The following is a 17,551-nucleotide window of genomic DNA, read 5'->3' on the forward strand; positions in this document are numbered from 1 at the left end:
GAAGTCCCAGGATCCAAACGCCCAGCACAGCCTCCCTGTCCAGTGTGAAGTGGTATTTATTAAATGAATGAAATAAATGCACATCTCCGTGACCAGGGACAAAAGAAAGAAGGAGAAAAGGAGTAAGAATCAGTAAAGCAAAATCTATCAGTGAGGTACTTTGGAGAGAAACATTTATCAGGAGGGGCAAAGAACATATGTATCAAAATGAGAGGAGAATAGTTTGATACATTTGTTAGGTAAATAATTCTTAATTTATAAGAAAAACATCACGTCTAGTAGATAAATGGACAAAGCTCATGAACTGACTGGCATCAAAATAGAACAAAAAGTAGTAAACTGGGGGCACCTGTCTGGCTCAGTTGGTAGAGCATGCTACTCTTGGTCTGGGGGTTGTGGTTCAGGCCCCGTGTTGGGTGTAGAGATTATTTTAAAAAAATAATGAAATCCTTAAAAAGAATAGTAAACCAGCTTATGGCACTTTCAACCTTTCCTTCCTCTCTATCCCCCTTCCTCTTGCAACTTCCTATTTCTTTCCGCTGCTTTATGTATTTCTCCTTAACAAATATCACTATCTTAATATTCTCTCTGTATTAATTATATTGTTTCTTTCCTTGCCCCCCAGCTCGCATGAAAATTCCACGAGGGCTAGGACATCTATTAGTTTTGTTTACCGCTATATGCCCAGTACCTGGAACGGTGCCTGGCACATACTAGATGCTCCATACATATTTGTTGAGTGAATGGACCCTTGTTAAACACTTCCCAGGCAACCCAGGAAATGTCCAAGATCCCTATCTTTATACTTCCATCACTTGTTTTTGTGTCAAGGTTCCCTGATGGAAACTAGACAACCTATTTATGAAATTTAGAAGAATAGCAAGTAGATTATAAAATAAAAATGAGAAAAAATTCTAAACATAAAATCGAACAAGGCTAAATATAAAAGAAGGAAAGTATAATAAACATTTTAAGAATGTCTTCCTGCTTGAAAATGTGGCCAAGGCTTAAATTTAGGTCTATTAACCAAAATAAATCATTGTATTATAAGTTACCAAGAAAGGCTGTTTTCTGGAGTAGGGGCATCTGTGGAGAAAAGCATCCTTTCAAGGAACAGGGAAGAGAGTGACTGCCACATATTAGTATTTGTATTAAGGCAGGTCCAGGCATGTGGGGACACACGGAGCCCTTTCAGTGGTAGAAACATAGCTAGAGGTTTCCTGAAGTTCAAGAGACTTTTCAATCATTTGTTCATTAAAAGACCATCAGATACCCGCTATGACCAGACCACTGTGTCATAGACTAAGGTTCCATTTCTTCTCTTTCTAAAGCATGGCATGTGTTTTCTGCCTGTTAGAAGAACAGAGTCAAGTGCAAAGACTTGCCCTTGGACACAGCTTTATTTCAAACAGAAATTTAAAAAAAAATTTTTTTGCCCACATTTAAAAATCAATAGATGTCATATACAAAGCCAGATTTCTGTCTTTTTTAGAAACCTAAGTGGAAATGCTCACCACGGTGGGTGACATCCCCATGTGGCTACAGTGGGCTACTTCCCCTCTAACATTTCTAGCAGAGTCCCCACTGCTCCCTGTAGTCTCACTCCCGGCTTGGCAGTGCCCCTCACCAACCAGTATACCCAGGGTAGGGGTTAGGCACCAATCAGTCGCAGAATAAGAAGGACCAGGCTCAAGCTGTGGGAGGCCCATTTTATTAAGCCAATTGCCAGAATATTCTGGAATTTGAAATAAAAAGATTATGTTTTTACCACCTGGGGGCCCCCCCAGGAGTGAGAATGAGTAATAATTAGCTTTAGGGAAGTTAGTCTAAACTCAGGGGATGATTTGTGAGAGACTGTGTTTCAAATGCATCAGTGACAAAAGGGGTCATCCCATGCACAAGGAACAAACTTTCTGCCCTCCTTCTCTGGGTGTGAATGTTCTCGAGGCTCAACACTGAGCCAAGTGCAGTGCAGCTGAATGCTGAGCTCGGTGCAGCTTGGAAACCTCTAAGTCCTGCAGGCGAGGCTGGGGAGTGTCCCCATGCAGTTTGCAGGTAATGCAGACACAGGAGGCCAATACAGTCCTGGCCACAAGGCTCCACATCCCTCACTCTGGTCAGCACCACCCTGGGCTTTCGTGGACATTCAGGTGACGGAGGAGGGGGACTCGGTGGTGGCTGACCTCCACTGTGGAGCTGCTGGCTGGAGACCTCCCTTGCTGGCAGTGTGATACACCTCCTCAGAAGGCTGGGAATTTAAAGGAAAAACCCAGTATTTTTTTTTTCCAGAGTAGAGCCTGAAGAGAGAAAGGACAAAAGGAGAGACAAGTACTAAAAGCTAGATTATAAGCAGGTTGTCTATTTTTAAAATCCTGCTCTGAATAAATATTTCATGAGTTATCCTTATAAAGTGAACTTTTAGGGTCAAAAAGTCTGTTCTGAATAAGAAAGGCACAAAGTAAATCTTGTGATTGTTTTGCGATGGGCCTCAGAAGGCCGACAGGGCAGGCAGGGCATTGGCACGCTGTGCGATCCAGCTGGGTAACCTCACAAGGGTCGTTGGCTGCTGGATTTAGCTCTCGTATGTGCCTAACGATGTACTCGGTGATTTCCCAGCACATGACAGCTGTGTGGCACATCTGTTCGGGATCCGAAAAATCAGTTACACAAGCGTTCATTGGGAAAGATTCGGCTTGGCACCAGCTCTGTGCAAAAGACCTGGGAGTCTGAACTGTGTGCAAACTTAATATGCTGTAAGTTTAATGAAATGTTAACTTGCATCCCCGGAATTACAATCTCCAGTTGTGTTGCAAGCTGAGCTGTCCAAACCACGCTTGGAGAACTGTGATAAATTCTGGCCATTTTAAGAAAGACGTTGGAAATTAGAGTATCTTTCTTGGAGGACAGTCAAGAAGAAATCTAGAAATCGTGACATGGGAAAGGTTGAAAGACCTGGGGGTGACAGGTCTCCAGCATAACCGGAAGGAAAGAAGGCCAAAGGGGCGATGCTGTAACTGTCTCCAGGGGGTCAAAGGCTCGGCTGCCACCATGGTTGTAAAGCAATGTCTAAAATAAAATAAGTAAATGGAGAAGAGAGTAGGTGTGTGTGTGTGTGTGTGTGTGTGTGTGTGTGTGTGTGTTGTTCCAGGGAAGAATAAAAGCACATATTAAAAATTACAGGGAGGGAGGCAGATTTAAGACTCCAAATAATAATAATAATAATGTTAGATGTTGTGTATCTTGAATAATAATAATAATTACTATTATTATTATTATTTATAGCAACCAGTGCTGTCTGTGGAGGGACAGGATTTGAGCATGGTCAGCCCCTGCCTGTGTGAGGGATTTCTAGAAGGAATGCCAACACGCCCAGCGGTAACCAGACTCTTGCAAAGCAGGGGTAGAATGGGAAGGTGAGGGCTTTGTGGTTGGACAGACCTAGGAACAAATTATAGGGTTGCCATTTAGCTGTGTGACTTGAAGCAAGATAACCATTCCCGCCGAGCATGAGTTTCTTCATCCCGTCAGTGGGGGTAACAAAGCTCGTGTTGAAGTGCTACCCTGGGAAGTGACTGAGCTGATGTATGCCAAGTGCTAGAAACAGAGTGGGCTCTGGAGAGACGTTAGTTCACTTTCCCCAGATCAGACGGCCTCCAGAGTAGCAAGAAGAGTGGGTTGCGGGAAGCATGTGTGGTAAAGAAGTCGCTTAGGAAGCTCATCCAGTTGACCTCGTCACTTCTGTGCCTTCAGAGCCTGACACGTTGGCACATTTGTTGACTTTTTTTTCTTTTTCTTTTTCTTTTTAATCAGTGCTCTGGGTAAGTTGTGGCCCTAGGGGGTTCTAGAAACAGACTCTCACTGAGGCCACATGGCCAATGGAAGACAGTGTGCCTGTGGAAAGAAAGTGGGTTTTGGCATCAGACGCAGGTTCAAACCCCAGCTTTCCGCTGGGTCGTATTACTTAACCTTTCTGAACAGTATTTTTCTCCTCTGAGGCAATGCCTATCTCCCTGTCTTGTGTGAGGGAAATAGCAGATGTGAAAGTTGTGATGCTCTTTTCTCAGTGGGATCTCTCAACAATGCAGGGAGGCAGGTGATCCTTCCATGTTTATAAGAGAAGAGATTCAGAGAGTTGGAGAGATTTGCCCAGGAAAATAGCAGAACTGGCATTTATTTGATCCAATTCTTTTAACCCCAAGGCTTATCGTCTTTCTCTTCTCAGCTGCGACTGAAATACTTTTGGCGTGACTGCCCTGTGCCCAGAACTATGCTGGGTGTTTCCACATATTACTTCACTGGCTTTTAGGTCCTCTCTGGAGATGTCACTGCATGAGTGTCTTCAGAACATCAGTGGGGTGAACTTTCCTAGACTCTTGGGAAAGTTTATTCTTCATGGGGCTATGGTTCTCTTTGACAGCTGGCTTTGGGAGGGCCACCCAAGGCAGTGAGGGGTGGAGGAAGATACCAAGATACCTGTCTAGACACTCATGCCTTGACCATCACTTGGAAGGGATAGATGTTGTATATCTTGAAGAAATGACACCATCAGCTGTTAGACAGTTGTGCCAGAGTGCACATGCTGGCAGTCCTCACGTCTTCTTTAGCCCATAGACTTGTTCTATGGGGTTGCACAGGGTTTTAAAAATGAAGTCCTTGCAAATATTTAAATCAGGATTTTTTTACATAAAAATACATCATTTAAGATGGTGTCTCTTGAGGAATGGGACAGTTGGGCCACCCTGAACTCATGTTCTCCCTGACGGCACCCCCAGCCTCAATGGACCCCTGGCTTTCTTTAGGTCGGGCAAGGACTCTCACAATCCTCATTTGGCCCATTTCATCCTTACCTTACTCAAAGTCTGGCATTAATATTTAGTACCCCGAGTATAATTTATATTAATAACAATAATATTGTCTCTGAGCTTTTTACTAGTGATGTCTTTTTCCCCCCCGACCCCCAGTGTGTGATTGCAATGGGAAGTCCAGGCAGTGTGTCTTCGATCAGGAGCTTCACAGACAAACAGGAAATGGATTCCGCTGTCTCAACTGCAACGACAACACAGATGGCCCTCGCTGTGAGCACTGCAAGGACGGGTTCTACCGACAGAGGGAGAGGGATCGCTGCTTGCCCTGCAACTGTCACACCAAAGGTAGTATGCGATGACAAGGCTGCACCAAGAGGGTAGTTGGCGAAGTGAGACAAGTCAGACTGAGGACAAATACCATATCATTTCACATATAAGTGGAACCAAAAAAAAAAAAAAAAACCCGACCCACAAATGAATAAACAAACAAAAAGCAGAATCAGGGGTGCTTGGCTGGCTCCGTCAGAAAAGCATGTAACTATTGATCTCAGGGTCATGAGTTTGAGCCCCATGTTGGGTGTGGAGATCACTTAAATAAATAAATAAATAAATAAATAAATAAATAAACTTAAAAAAAAAGCAGAATCAGACCTCTAAATACAGAGAACAAACTGACCCTTGCCCGAAAGGAGGGGCATTGTGGGATGATGGGTAACATGGACGAAGGGGAGTGGGAGGTACAGGCTTCTAGTTATGGAGTGGGTAAATCACCAAGATGAAAGGTACAACATGAGAAATATAGTCAGTGATACTGTGATAGCCGTAAGGTGACAGATGGCAGCTACGCTTGTGGTGAGCTCAGTATAGCCTATAGAGATGTGCAGTCGCTATGTTGTACCCTTGAAACTAATGTGTCAACTATACTAAAACAGGAAAAGTAGCAGGGAAAAAAGGCAATGAAAGAGGGAGAGGGAGAGGGGAGGGAGGGAGGAAGGGAGAAGCCAGCAGGCTAAGAGAGTGGTTGGTGGTTCAACATCTAGAGTAACTGGAAACCTATGAGACACTGGTACTGGTAGTGTCTTACCAAGTTCAGTGTGAAAGGAAACATGTTTTTCTTAAGTCTGGGTCATAGGAACCAGCTGGAGTAAGGACACGTTGGCTTGAATTCTAGTTGCAAGGGGTGCATGATTACTTTTCCTGAGATGACAATTTGACCCAGGGACAAAGGAAGCTTGTGAGCTTCCAGCGACACTTCTCCAATATCCACAGCTATGCCTTTGACCAACCTTTCAAAAAATAAGGGATAGAAAGATCTGTTTCTGGTGCTATGCTCGGTGCCGTCAATATAAAGTATTCTAGTCCAAGAGACAGCCCAGTTAATAGATTAAAATCTTTCACAGGGTTATTAATAAGAAAAAATAAAATCAATAAATAGGAAGCACCTACCAGGATGACTGGTTGATAGCGGGGCTCTCTTTTTTTGTTTTATTTTTGTGTTTTAAAATATGTCACCCAGTACTATGTTCACACAACCATGGAGTTCTTACGTGCACATGGAATTCTTACACAAACACAACCATTGTGCTATATTCATCATGGACGGTAAAGACAAGTTAGTACATATAAAGAGGGAGAAATTACATCTTTGGAAACTGCCAGCAACTATTTTTGGAAAGAACAATATATTCACTGTAGTCAAAAGAAAAATGAATAAATGAAACTGCTATAGAAAAAAAAAAAAAAAAAAAAAAAAAAAAGAGGGAGAGACAGTAGTTGTTAATAAGTTGAGTTGTTGTTTTTTTTAATTACCTTATTTGTGTATGATCTTTCTTTGCGGTATGTTTCTTCTCTTTGTTAGAAAGTTTAATAGGGCAGCCCAGGTGGCTCAGCGGTTTAGTGCCACCTTCGGCCCAGGGCATGATCCTGGAGTCCCGGGATCGAGTCCCATGTCGGGCTCCCTGCATGGAGCCTGCTTCTCCCTCTGCCTGTGTCTCTGCCTCTCTCTCTCTCTCTCTCTCTGTCTCTCATGAATAAATAAATAAAAATCTTTAAAAAAAAGTGTTTAATAATGTAGTATGATAAATGTTAATCCACTTAAAGAGTATAGCCAATGTGCATGGCAATGACTCAATGTAGCTCCATGGAACCAATTCATAGCAGCAGCTGAAAGAATCTAAAAATGGGCAGCTTTGGTCCAGCCGTGAGTTGCTGGTAGAGTGTGTTACAGAGCCTTATAGAAAACTGGGGTGACCCCATGGTGATGTTAGACCCAAATCGCAGCAAGCACTTCCAAATTCACCAGTTGCTGTTACAGTGCGGTTTGAGTCAGATTTGTTCAGCTTTATGGCATAGAGTCGGCATCCAGAATCTTGGACTTAGCAGCTGTCCCTGTGAATTAAAGAACTTCATAAAGGAAAATTAAAAGGAAAATTATTCCATGTTAGTGGGCTTTCAATTCTTCTGGAGAGCCCGTATCCCTTTAGGTTACGCAGCTTCGTTGTGAGTCACCGGAGTTGGGTCATCCCAGCCAAATGATCAGTGAGAATGTAATTAGAAGTGTAATTGGCTTAGCTAGAAAGCTTGGCCTGGAGACAAGGTTATTAGTCTTAGACAAAGAGCGGCTGCTTAGCAGAGGGATGGTAATGAAGGATTTGCCACACGGTCTCTTCTTTTTCACTGTGAGTCCATTGCTCACCCGGCTTTTTCTTTTCCTTTGGGCAATAGACATCCCGGGCTCATTGTGAACATCATGGTAAGAGGTGGTGGAGCCAGCGATGATTTCTAGCTTATATGAGAGCTAACCTGCATTACTCGCTTGCTCTGTGCCAGGCACTTTTCTAGATGCTTTCATCCAGTAATTAATCTTCGCAAATAACCATATGAAGCAGGTGCTATTATTTTCATTTTACAAGTGAGGTAGCAGAGGCTGAGAGAGGGAGATGAAGGAACCCATCGAAGCCTGTGGAACTCTGTGTCATAGAAGGTGCCAGCTGACATCCAAGGTGTGCTGACATCCAAGACCACAACGTAGAGACTAGTGGTGGGTTTGGGAGCCAGACAGCCTAGGTTGAGTCCTTGGCACCTCCACTATTGCTGTGTCACTCTGGGCACGTCGCTTCACCTCTTGCTGCCCCAGGGCCCCCATCTGTAAGAGCGTGTGAGGATCACATGATGTTTGTGAAGCATATGGTAGACAACTCAGTAAATTGCAGTTGATGCAGTTGTTTTGATTATTAGGACAGAGATCAGTGTCGCAATTTCCTGGAACACCAGCTTTTTAAAAAATCACATTCCAGTTTAGGAGGAAGCCTGTAGAGGCCACATCTTTGGTCTAAAACTATGTATTAACATTTTATTTTGTTATTAATATCCTGAAATTGGCAGTGGCTTTTTCAAATATTTTCTAAAAAGCAGGGAAACTGAGCCCGAGAGGAGTGGATGAATGGGCTCCAGTCTTCCAACGAGCACTTGCAAGGGCTAAAGTTGTAATCCAGGGTTCTGTTGGAGAACTGTTCCCTCTTATTCTCTCTACCTGAAAGACAAAAGCATCAGAGTGGTGTCCTTTTAGCCCCAATTGCAGAAAGTTAGATGTCCAAGAAAAACTTTATGGATATTATTTCCGAAGATCTGGATAATGCTTTATATTTTTCCAGAATATATCCATATATTATGCCTTCTTCAGTACTCATAACAACTTGACAACCTGTATGTGTTAGCACACTCCACCGCATTCTAGAGACAAAGAAAGTGAAGCTCCAGAGCTTGAGCTGCCAGGCTGAGTGGCATGTTACTGACAGAGACTGTCCCTACCCTGTGCCATCTCCCACTACACGCTGGCTGCCCAGATTACTAGCCCAGTGGCACACATTTAATTCCCTGTGTGATTTCTGTCTCACAGTCAGCCAGAAGATATTTGTCACTTCCGAGGGAATTTATTGTATATTCAATCTCAAATGCAGAAGAACACACCTTACCAAAAAACGCAATCAGTCCATGTATGGTGAATGATGCCAACAGCATTAATAATCCCCAGAGCGGTCACAGATTTGGGATTTCACATCCATTTCTCTCATTTCTCATCCATTTCTTCTCAAATAAAGCTTATTTTTAGGTGATGACCTTGTGGGTTCAGTGACAGGGCTATCTTCACCTCTTGCATAAACCCTGAGAACCTTTTACAAATACTTTGAAATTCTCTGTGTGTACATGTGTGGTTTTTCCTCTCATGACACCTAAATTCCTGAAACCTGTCTCGACATCCACGATATTGGACCTGTTCTCTTAATTTTATTATTATTTTTTACACAGCTGTGACCCTGATAGTGAATTACTCAGACTACAACATTTAGATTATTACTTAAAATGTTCTTAGATAATAATTTATTGCTATTAAATGTAATCATAAAAATAATAATAATGTTTCTTTAAAGTACAAGTATAGGTATATATTTAAAAGGTTCCCAAAAGGACATACCCTCTTTTTGTTTGATATTTATTTATTTATTTATTTAATTTATTTATAGATTTTATTTACTTATTTATTTGAGAGAGAGGGTGCATGTGTAAGGGGGGGGCGGGCAAAGGAGGAGGGAGAGGGAGACAAGCAGACGTTGTGCTGAGTGTAGAGCCTGATGCGACGCTCGGTCTCACAACCCTGAGATCATGACTGAGCCGAAACTAAGAATCTTGGACACTTAACCGACCAAGCCACCCAGATGCTCCTCATTTTTCAGTGGTACTCATTTTAGAATACCTTTCTGAGCCCTCAGAGTGCACATAGACTGTATCTATATAAGCCCTAAAAGAGCTTCTTGGGTCACAAAACCGAAATTGGAAGCTGTTTTTTTAATTCTTTCAACCCAGTTGTACACAGTCCCTAAGAGGAGCTCGTGACGTAGGATTTGGACCACGTGTTTGTATTTTAATGAAATACTTTGAAAACCCAGTGCTGTTATTCTGGAAGTTTTGGAATGTGAAATAAAGTGGTCACGCTCACAGTAAGGACCTGTGGACGTCTCCATGTTAACTTTGCAAGGTTTGAAGGAGGCCCAGAGGTAGCAGTGTAAACTACATTCTTTGAACGCCCATGACGTATGGGACACTGAACGAGGCACTTTATATATTTTAGTCCAAAGTCTTGCAACAGCTCCACAAGGCATAGGTTGTTAGTCTCACGTAAAAGAACTGATGAGGAAGCAGTTTGCCCAAGGACACACAGCTAAGTGGCAGAGCTGGTTTTGAAGGGAGATTTGCTGTATTTCAAAGTCTGGGTTCTTTGAACCCCCCCCCCCCCCAGCTCTTAGAGCAGGATTCTCTAGATAATGTCCTGTAGAACACAGTGTTCCTCAAGATAATAATAGATGTGGTCTGTAAGAATGTCAAAGAATGTTTGGAAACACTGGCATTAAAAGTTAAACAAGCTTCATGCCTGCTGAAGGTAGTATTATGTCATAAATCTCTGAAAGATCAAGTGTGCACCATTTCCCAAACTCGTCTCAATACTGAATGCCTATTTTCATGAGATGATTATTAATTTCTCTCAGAAGGGTGTTTTGCACAGTAACTATTTTGAGCTATGTGGGCCAAATCCAAAGCAAAGTGCAATATTTTCCATTTTATAAGAATAATTCATTTCTGAGAAACCTGTAGGGAAAATTTTCTTAAGTTGAAGGCATAATTTCCATTAGTTGGAATGGGGGAAAATGGGTTTCTGAGTCCTGGATCGACACTCATTTGTGTTAAAAACAAAACAAAAAACCCAAAACCCCCAAATTGTATTAAAGAGAGTTATCTTCTGTTGAATCTTACTTATCAGAGCATAATTCAGAACTAAACTCTCCTTCTTGGCTCTGTTGGCTGACTGCTTGTAGGGCAGGAGCATGGTGGTCTGTGCATGTCAGCCTGGGGAGCCTCTCTTCAAGCTTATCTTATCAAATATTCTATTGACTTAGGTCCTGAGACTCCCACCCTCCTCCTCCCTTGACTCTCAGAACTCTGCTCCCTTAGCTTCCACTGTCCCGAGAGTTCTTTCTGCTTTGATTACGAAAGGCCCCTTAATTAATGGCATTCGGTTTTTGTCCAAGGCCACTCCCCTCCTCTCTCTATCTGCTCCTGGAATGATCTTAGCACCTGCTATTGCTTCCTACTTGGCCTGTGTGCTGAAGGCTCCTAGATCTTCACCCCCCACCTCTTTCTTGAGTTCCAGGTGAACATTTCTACCCTAATATGCCCCCTTGAAACTCAAGTTCACAATGTCCAAAACTAAACTCACTATCTTCCCTTGATGCTTCAACCTGAGATCCTGCTCCTTCTCTTTGGTAAATAACCTCACATTGCATCTGGTTGTGCACATTGGGGCCTTGGAGTCATCATGTGATTCCCACCTTCTCCCTCATCTATTTCTCAAGAGGGGAAGTCTGTTCATTCTGCATCCATGTGGCTCTCTCAGTGATTCTCTTCTCCTCTTCTTGTCCCAACGCCTCCAGTCCAGGTCATCTGGTCACAGGAGGACTCCTTTTCCCAGGAATGGTGTTTCCTTCCCTAAGGCATCCTGCAGATTGTGCTAGAGATGCCTTAGAAAGGCATCTTTCTGAACTGCACATCTGTAGTTCCTGAACCTCTGATACTTCCCTGTCATCTACAAATGGATCTGTTATTCTTCTATCAGCTCCTAATTCACTAGTAGATAGCACTTCCTAATATATATAAAGGCCTAACTCAGTGTCTCATACAGGTGCTTAAGAAGTGTAGTTTATGCCATTGTCACTGAGGGCCCCTCAAGCCTTGCAAAGTTGACATGGCACCTTTCACGGGCACTGCAAATGTCGCTAATGTATTTTATGTTCCACGTGTGGCACAAAAGCCTTTATATCAGCACAGACCCAATATCTTTATTGATTTGAATCGTGTCTGTTAGTGAATCAAAAATTTACAGAGTAATTGATTAGAAAGAAAGGAGCAACTGGTTCCTGTTCTGTTGGCCTTATAGATTATGGGTAGCCTGGTTATCACAGTGAGTTGAGCTACCTGGATTATTTTTAAATTCTGCTAGCACAGGGAAATTGTAAAGTAGGTGAGGTACACCTCCCACCACCTTCCTGCTCATCTTTTGCTAGCCCCAGACTCTTTCACAATAGCTCTGACCTCTTTCTTGGCATATGTGCCTTTACCCAACAGATTTCTGGGCATCCTTGTTGCGTTGGGTTGTGCACTGGGCCCTGGGGATACAGCAGGGAACATAAGCTGAGGTCATCCTGAGTAAGCAGGACTGCAATAGCAGTGGGATGGATATTTTAGATTTGGGAGTCAGAAGATTTCCCTAGAGAAGTAGTATTAAATCAGGACCTGACAGTTGAGGATTGGCAATGAAGGGGAAGTTTTGGGACAGGAGCCTTCCAGGCTGGGGGAGGAGCAAGTACGGATGCCCGGAGGAGAGAAGCAGTCTGGTACATTCTACACATGGGGTGGGGGGAAGCTGGGAGCTGGAACTTAGTGAAGGAGCATAGAGGATGTGGCTGGAGAGGTTGAGACTTGTGGGCCATGATACAGAGTTTACATTTTCTTCTGCTTATCTGGGGAGCCACCAGAGAACTAAACAGCTGACTAATGTGATCTGAATTCCATTTTTAAAGGAGCACAGAAGGAGGGAAGAAGGGAGGGGAGAGAGTGGGAGGCCAGGGGAGAGGACAGACTTGAACTGAGGTGGGGGAGGGGAGGGGAGGGGAGGAGGGGAGGGGAGGGGAGGGGAGGGGAGGCAGTGAAATGGAGAAGGGGCCGAGGTCTGGAGTGGCACATTGCTCTGCTGAGCACTTCTTGTCTCTCATCAACTCGCAGTCTGAGAGGGCCCACTAACAAGTAAGAGTGTGTCTATACAAAATTAATCACAGAATAAGTGCTCTATGCACTAAACCCAGTGAGATGAACAGGGAAGGGGTGATGCCCCAAGGATGAGAATTTCTACACTCCAGGTAGGTAGAGATATTTCTGGTTAGGAGGCCTCTTTTAAAAAGATTTTATTTATTTATTTGAGAGAGAGAGAGAGCAGGAGCAGGGGGAGGAGCATAGGGAGAGAGAGAGAAGCAGACCTGTTGAGCAGGGAGCCAGACCTGGGGCTTGATCCCAGGACCCCAGGATCATGACCTGAGCTGAAGGCAGCCACTTACCTGACTGAGCCACCCAGGGACCCCATAAGAGTCCTCTTCATAATAAAAAACAATAATAATAATAATAAATAATACAAGCACTGACCCTTAAAAGATGGCTTTTGCTTGCCAGAAATAAGGGAACATGTTGCTCACTTTCTCATATTAACTCTCTTGGAGGAGGCTGATGTGCTCACTCACAGATTTTTCCTCTTCTTGAGATCTCAAGAATCCAACAAACTTCTTTTAAAAAGCAGTGGCTTACACAGTACTTAATGTTCAAATCAGAGCAGATCCATAAGTAAAAAATGCTTTCAGGAGTAATTTCCATTTCTTTGCCAGAAGAAGCCATCGTTGGCTGTGAGAACTTGCCCCAGTGGGTGGATATATACTCAGACGATGTGAAAGAATTTCGAGAGGCAGCAGGTGGCTGTTATCACTCAGGATTCATTGAGCTCCCATGGGGTGACAGTTGTTTCCTAATGCCCTATAAACTAAATATTTCCTTTTCTTCTTTCCTTTTCCCTACCTCGTCGTGGGTTACAGGTTCTCTTAGCGCCCGATGTGACAACTCTGGACGGTGCAGCTGTAAGCCAGGGGTAACAGGAGACAGGTGCGACCGCTGCCTGCCAGGCTTCCACACGCTCACCGATGCCGGCTGCACCCAAGACCAAAGGCTACTGTAAGCACTGCACCCATCACTGCAGCTTCTGCTATGAGGGGTGACAATGACATTAACATCATGGCCACTTATGTTACTGAGCAATGACTGTGTGCCAAGCGCTGTTTGAGGACTTCACATGGGTTATGCCATTTAATCCTTTACAGTAAGCCTCAGAGGCCGGGATTAGCCTTGCACTCAGGTTGAAGACAAGAAGTGTACACCCGGGGGGTTGAGTTTCCCCAATATTACTGCTGAGCGTGGACCTAATAATATTCAGGCTCAGAGTTTTGGCTCTGAGACCCCAATGATTGTCCCCTTTTAGATGAACGAGGATGGAGGTAGAGTCCTTCAGGTTCTTTCCTGGGACCCATTTTGACCCACATGAATTTGGACTGGAAAAATTTTTCTGCACAGATTTATTCCCCTTTAGTTTGAAGCATTCTCTTTCCGTCCTCTTATTTTTTCCCAGAAGAGGGATGCCTGGGTGGCTCAGTCAGTTAAATGTCTGGCTCTTGATTTCAGCTCAGGTCATGATCTCAGGGTTGTGAGATCAAGCCCAGAGCTTGATGTAGAGCCTGCTTGAGATCCTCTCTCTCCCTCTGCCCCTCCCCCTGCTCCTGCACGTGCTCTCTCTCTCTCTCAAAAAAAACTTTCCTGGAAGAAGATGGAGCATATATTGATATATTGTAAATGCCATAAGCAATCACAGGGATACAGAGCTGACAGGTACTGGGATAGCCTAGGGGAAGGGAGCTGGGTGGGGAAGCTGTTAGCTAGAAGGTGCCCCTTTGTCCTCCGTGCCGGCGCTGGCCTGGCTGCCACTGTCCCATTCTCTCACCCTTGGGCCTCTGCCGAGCCTGCACTCTTCCAGGCTTCCCTGCTGCCTTGAAGACTGTCTTCAGAGGCCCTTCCATCTGACCAGTGCCCCTCTGGAAATGCTTCTAAAACATGAAGTAGATCATATCACATCTCTGCTGGCAGCCCTCCAGTAGCGCCCTGTCCTACTCAGAGAGAGAATTCTTCTGCAGGCCCATAGGCCCTTCAAGATACTCCACCCTTTACACACCCAGCGGTGTACTCCTGCTGCATTCTCACCGCCTTTCCCCACCGCCCCCCGCCCCCCCTCCCCTGCCCTCAGCCCCACCAGCCTGTCTTCTCTTCCTCAAAGGATCCAAGCCAAGTAACCTCCTCAGTCCTGGCCTCCAGCACTCCCACTTCCTACAGGGCTGCAGAGAGCTTCACAGGCTCCACCCCCACCTCCTCCACTCCTCACAGACACCTTCTCTGACCAGTCCCCAGCCCTCTGAGTTCTGACTGATGTTATTTCATATCTTGTTTCCTGTATGTATTTGTGTGTCTGTCCCTCTCACCAGAACAGAAGTCCTGTGTTGGCTCTATCTTGTTCATGACTGCATCCCCAGTGCCCAGAGCGGGAAGGGGGACACAGACAGTGGCACTGCCTGGCTCCAGCTGGCCTTATGCTTCACTGCCATTATTGTTCATGTTTCTGCCCTGCCTGGAGACTCCTAGAGACCAGGCTCCTATTTCTTAGTGTTCTGGGTGCCTAGCAACCAGTAGATGGTGTGCCTAATGTTTGTCAAAGGGTCCAGATAAGTCGTGGGGGGTGCAGTGGCTAGGACAGGAGAAGACCCTCAAGTGAAAGACGAGGACAGGGAGCCTGACAGGACGTGGGCTCTGATTGGATGGGAAATGTAAGAGGGAAAAGAAGGGGGTCATCCAGGTTTGGGTAGGATTTGGATGGGATCAAAGGGCAGTCGGAGGAGGAGCAGGCAGTAGGGAAGATATAGGAGATTTGGTTTTCGATCCGTGAGATAGATGCATATGACTGTGTGCCCATCTGAGTGATACTAGTCATTAGCCAGAGTCCTAAGCGATTGTGCCAAAATTAAATAATGGAAACACTGATTGATTCCTTCATTGAGAAGGTCTTGCAATTAAAAAAACAAAACAAAACAAAACAGCCCAAATCAGCAATTCCACTCCTAGGAATACACTCAAGAAATATGAAAACATATACATCTGCATAGAAACTTGCACACAAATGCACGTAGCAGCATTATTCACAATAGTTAAAAAGTGGAAACAACCCAGATGGCCATATGTTATTGAATGGAGAAGCAAAATGTCATCTATACATATGATAGAATTTGATTCAGCCATAAAAAAGTGAATTATTGATACATGGATGAAGTATAACATGGGTGAACCTTGAAAACATAGTAAGTGAAAGAAGCCAAACACCAAAGGCCACGGATTGTATGATTCCCTTTACAGAATATGTTCACAATGAGTAGGTCCATAGACACAGCAAGTAGATTAGCAGTTGCCTAGGGCTGGGAAAAGAAAGGAAGGGTGATTGCTAGGGGCACAGGGTTTCTTTCTGGAATGATGAAGATGTTCTCAAATTGATTGGGATGGTTGAGCATCTACTAAACTCTTACCAAATTCTACTTTGGTCGAATCTACTAAATTTTATTTAGAATTCTATTTAGTAGAATCTACTAAATTCTACTACTCTTAGAATCTACTAAAAACCATCAAATTGTACGTTTTAAATGAGTGAATTGTGTCTTTTTTATTTTTTTAAGATTTTATTTATTTGTTTGAGAGAAAGAGCGAGAGAGAACATGAGTGCTCTGGTGGGGAGCAGAAGGAGAAGCAGACTCCCCACTGAGCAGGGAGCCTGGGGCTGGGCTCAATCCCAGGACCTTGGGATCATGACCTGAGCCACCCAGGCGCCCCTGAATTGTGTCTTGATAGAAGTGTTACCAAAAGAAATAACTCAATAAACTAAAATAGCAAGTAGATGAAATCAATCATGATGAGAGCAGCCATCACTGAATTATACAATATAGAAGCAAATGATAAATTAAACAAAAAGGCAACTGAGCCAAATAGTCAACCAAACTAAACCAAACCCAACTGAACCGTTCAGTGATGGATCTGGTTCACATCCTGGCACAGACCTCTCCTCTCCTTAGGGGTGGGAGCAAACCGTTCTTGGACCAGCTGCCGCCCCTCAGAGTAGTGTGAGCCTAGACAAGGGCGCCCTTCAAGGGTCTGGGACAAGAACAGCTGAGAGAGGCCTCAGGGAAGATGAAGGCTTTGCTCAAGTTGGTGACTTTTGCTTATGAGCGCTTGATCTTTATGTGGCTAGCTGAAAAGCATTTGGAAACACATCCCTAATTTTCTTTTTCTTCTTTTCCCAGAGACCCCAAGTGTGACTGTGACCCAGCTGGCATCTCGGGGCCCTGTGACGAGGGCCGCTGTGTCTGCAAGCCAGCTGTCACCGGCGAGCGCTGTGACAGGTCTGTGTGCACCGTGGCCCTTGCAGACACAGCAGGGAGAGTCTCTTGGCAACTAGCACGAGAATTCATCCTCTGAGTGCTGTCATGGAGAAGGGGCACTTAATAAACGTGATGACCTCTGGCCTCAAAAACTTGGCTTTTCAAAAAATGCAGCTGAGCCCCCAGATCTCCCTGGACTCCATGCTTCTGCCGTGAGCCCCCTCTCTTTGTTTACAAGGGCGGCAGAGGCACAGGGCCCCAGAGGTCCCGTTGCCAGCTGACTTGGAATTCCAGGTGCTCCCATATAAGGTGGCATGCAATAATGAGGTCACGTGACTCAGCCTGGTCTCAGAAAAGGCCTGGCCTAATTAAGCATGTTGAGAAAATGCTAGTAAGAGGAACTATCTCAGGGTATGGCCATATATAACCATCATGTGCAGCAAAGGAACCGCCCAGGGTTGGGATGGTGGTTACATGCACACACATGACCCAGGAGAAGATGAAGAGGCCGTTGGGCCCCAAGCCATGTTGGGGCAGGTGGCGCAGTAAACAGTGATCCACCCTTAGTGCAGCTTGCAGGACATTCCTTGAGGACAAATAGCTCAGACTTAAAACTCTCCCCTCCTCTACAAC

The 17,551-nt window shown here is 44.5% G+C and overlaps 1 protein-coding gene across 1 annotated transcript in view; it reads left to right on the top strand.

The window, feature by feature from the left end:
- Positions 1-17,551, top strand: part of LAMC2 (laminin subunit gamma 2) — a 56,226-nt gene that overhangs the window by 11,947 nt on the left and 26,728 nt on the right. The window contains exons 2-4 of the mRNA XM_049112145.1: positions 4,962-5,150; positions 13,493-13,628; positions 16,841-16,939. Of these exons, the coding sequence (XP_048968102.1) occupies positions 4,962-5,150; positions 13,493-13,628; positions 16,841-16,939 (424 nt within the window). The remainder of the gene's footprint in view (positions 1-4,961; positions 5,151-13,492; positions 13,629-16,840; positions 16,940-17,551) is intronic.

Source organism: Canis lupus, chromosome 7, assembly GCF_003254725.2.
Source record: "Canis lupus dingo isolate Sandy chromosome 7, ASM325472v2, whole genome shotgun sequence".
Lineage (NCBI taxonomy): Eukaryota > Metazoa > Chordata > Mammalia > Carnivora > Canidae > Canis > Canis lupus.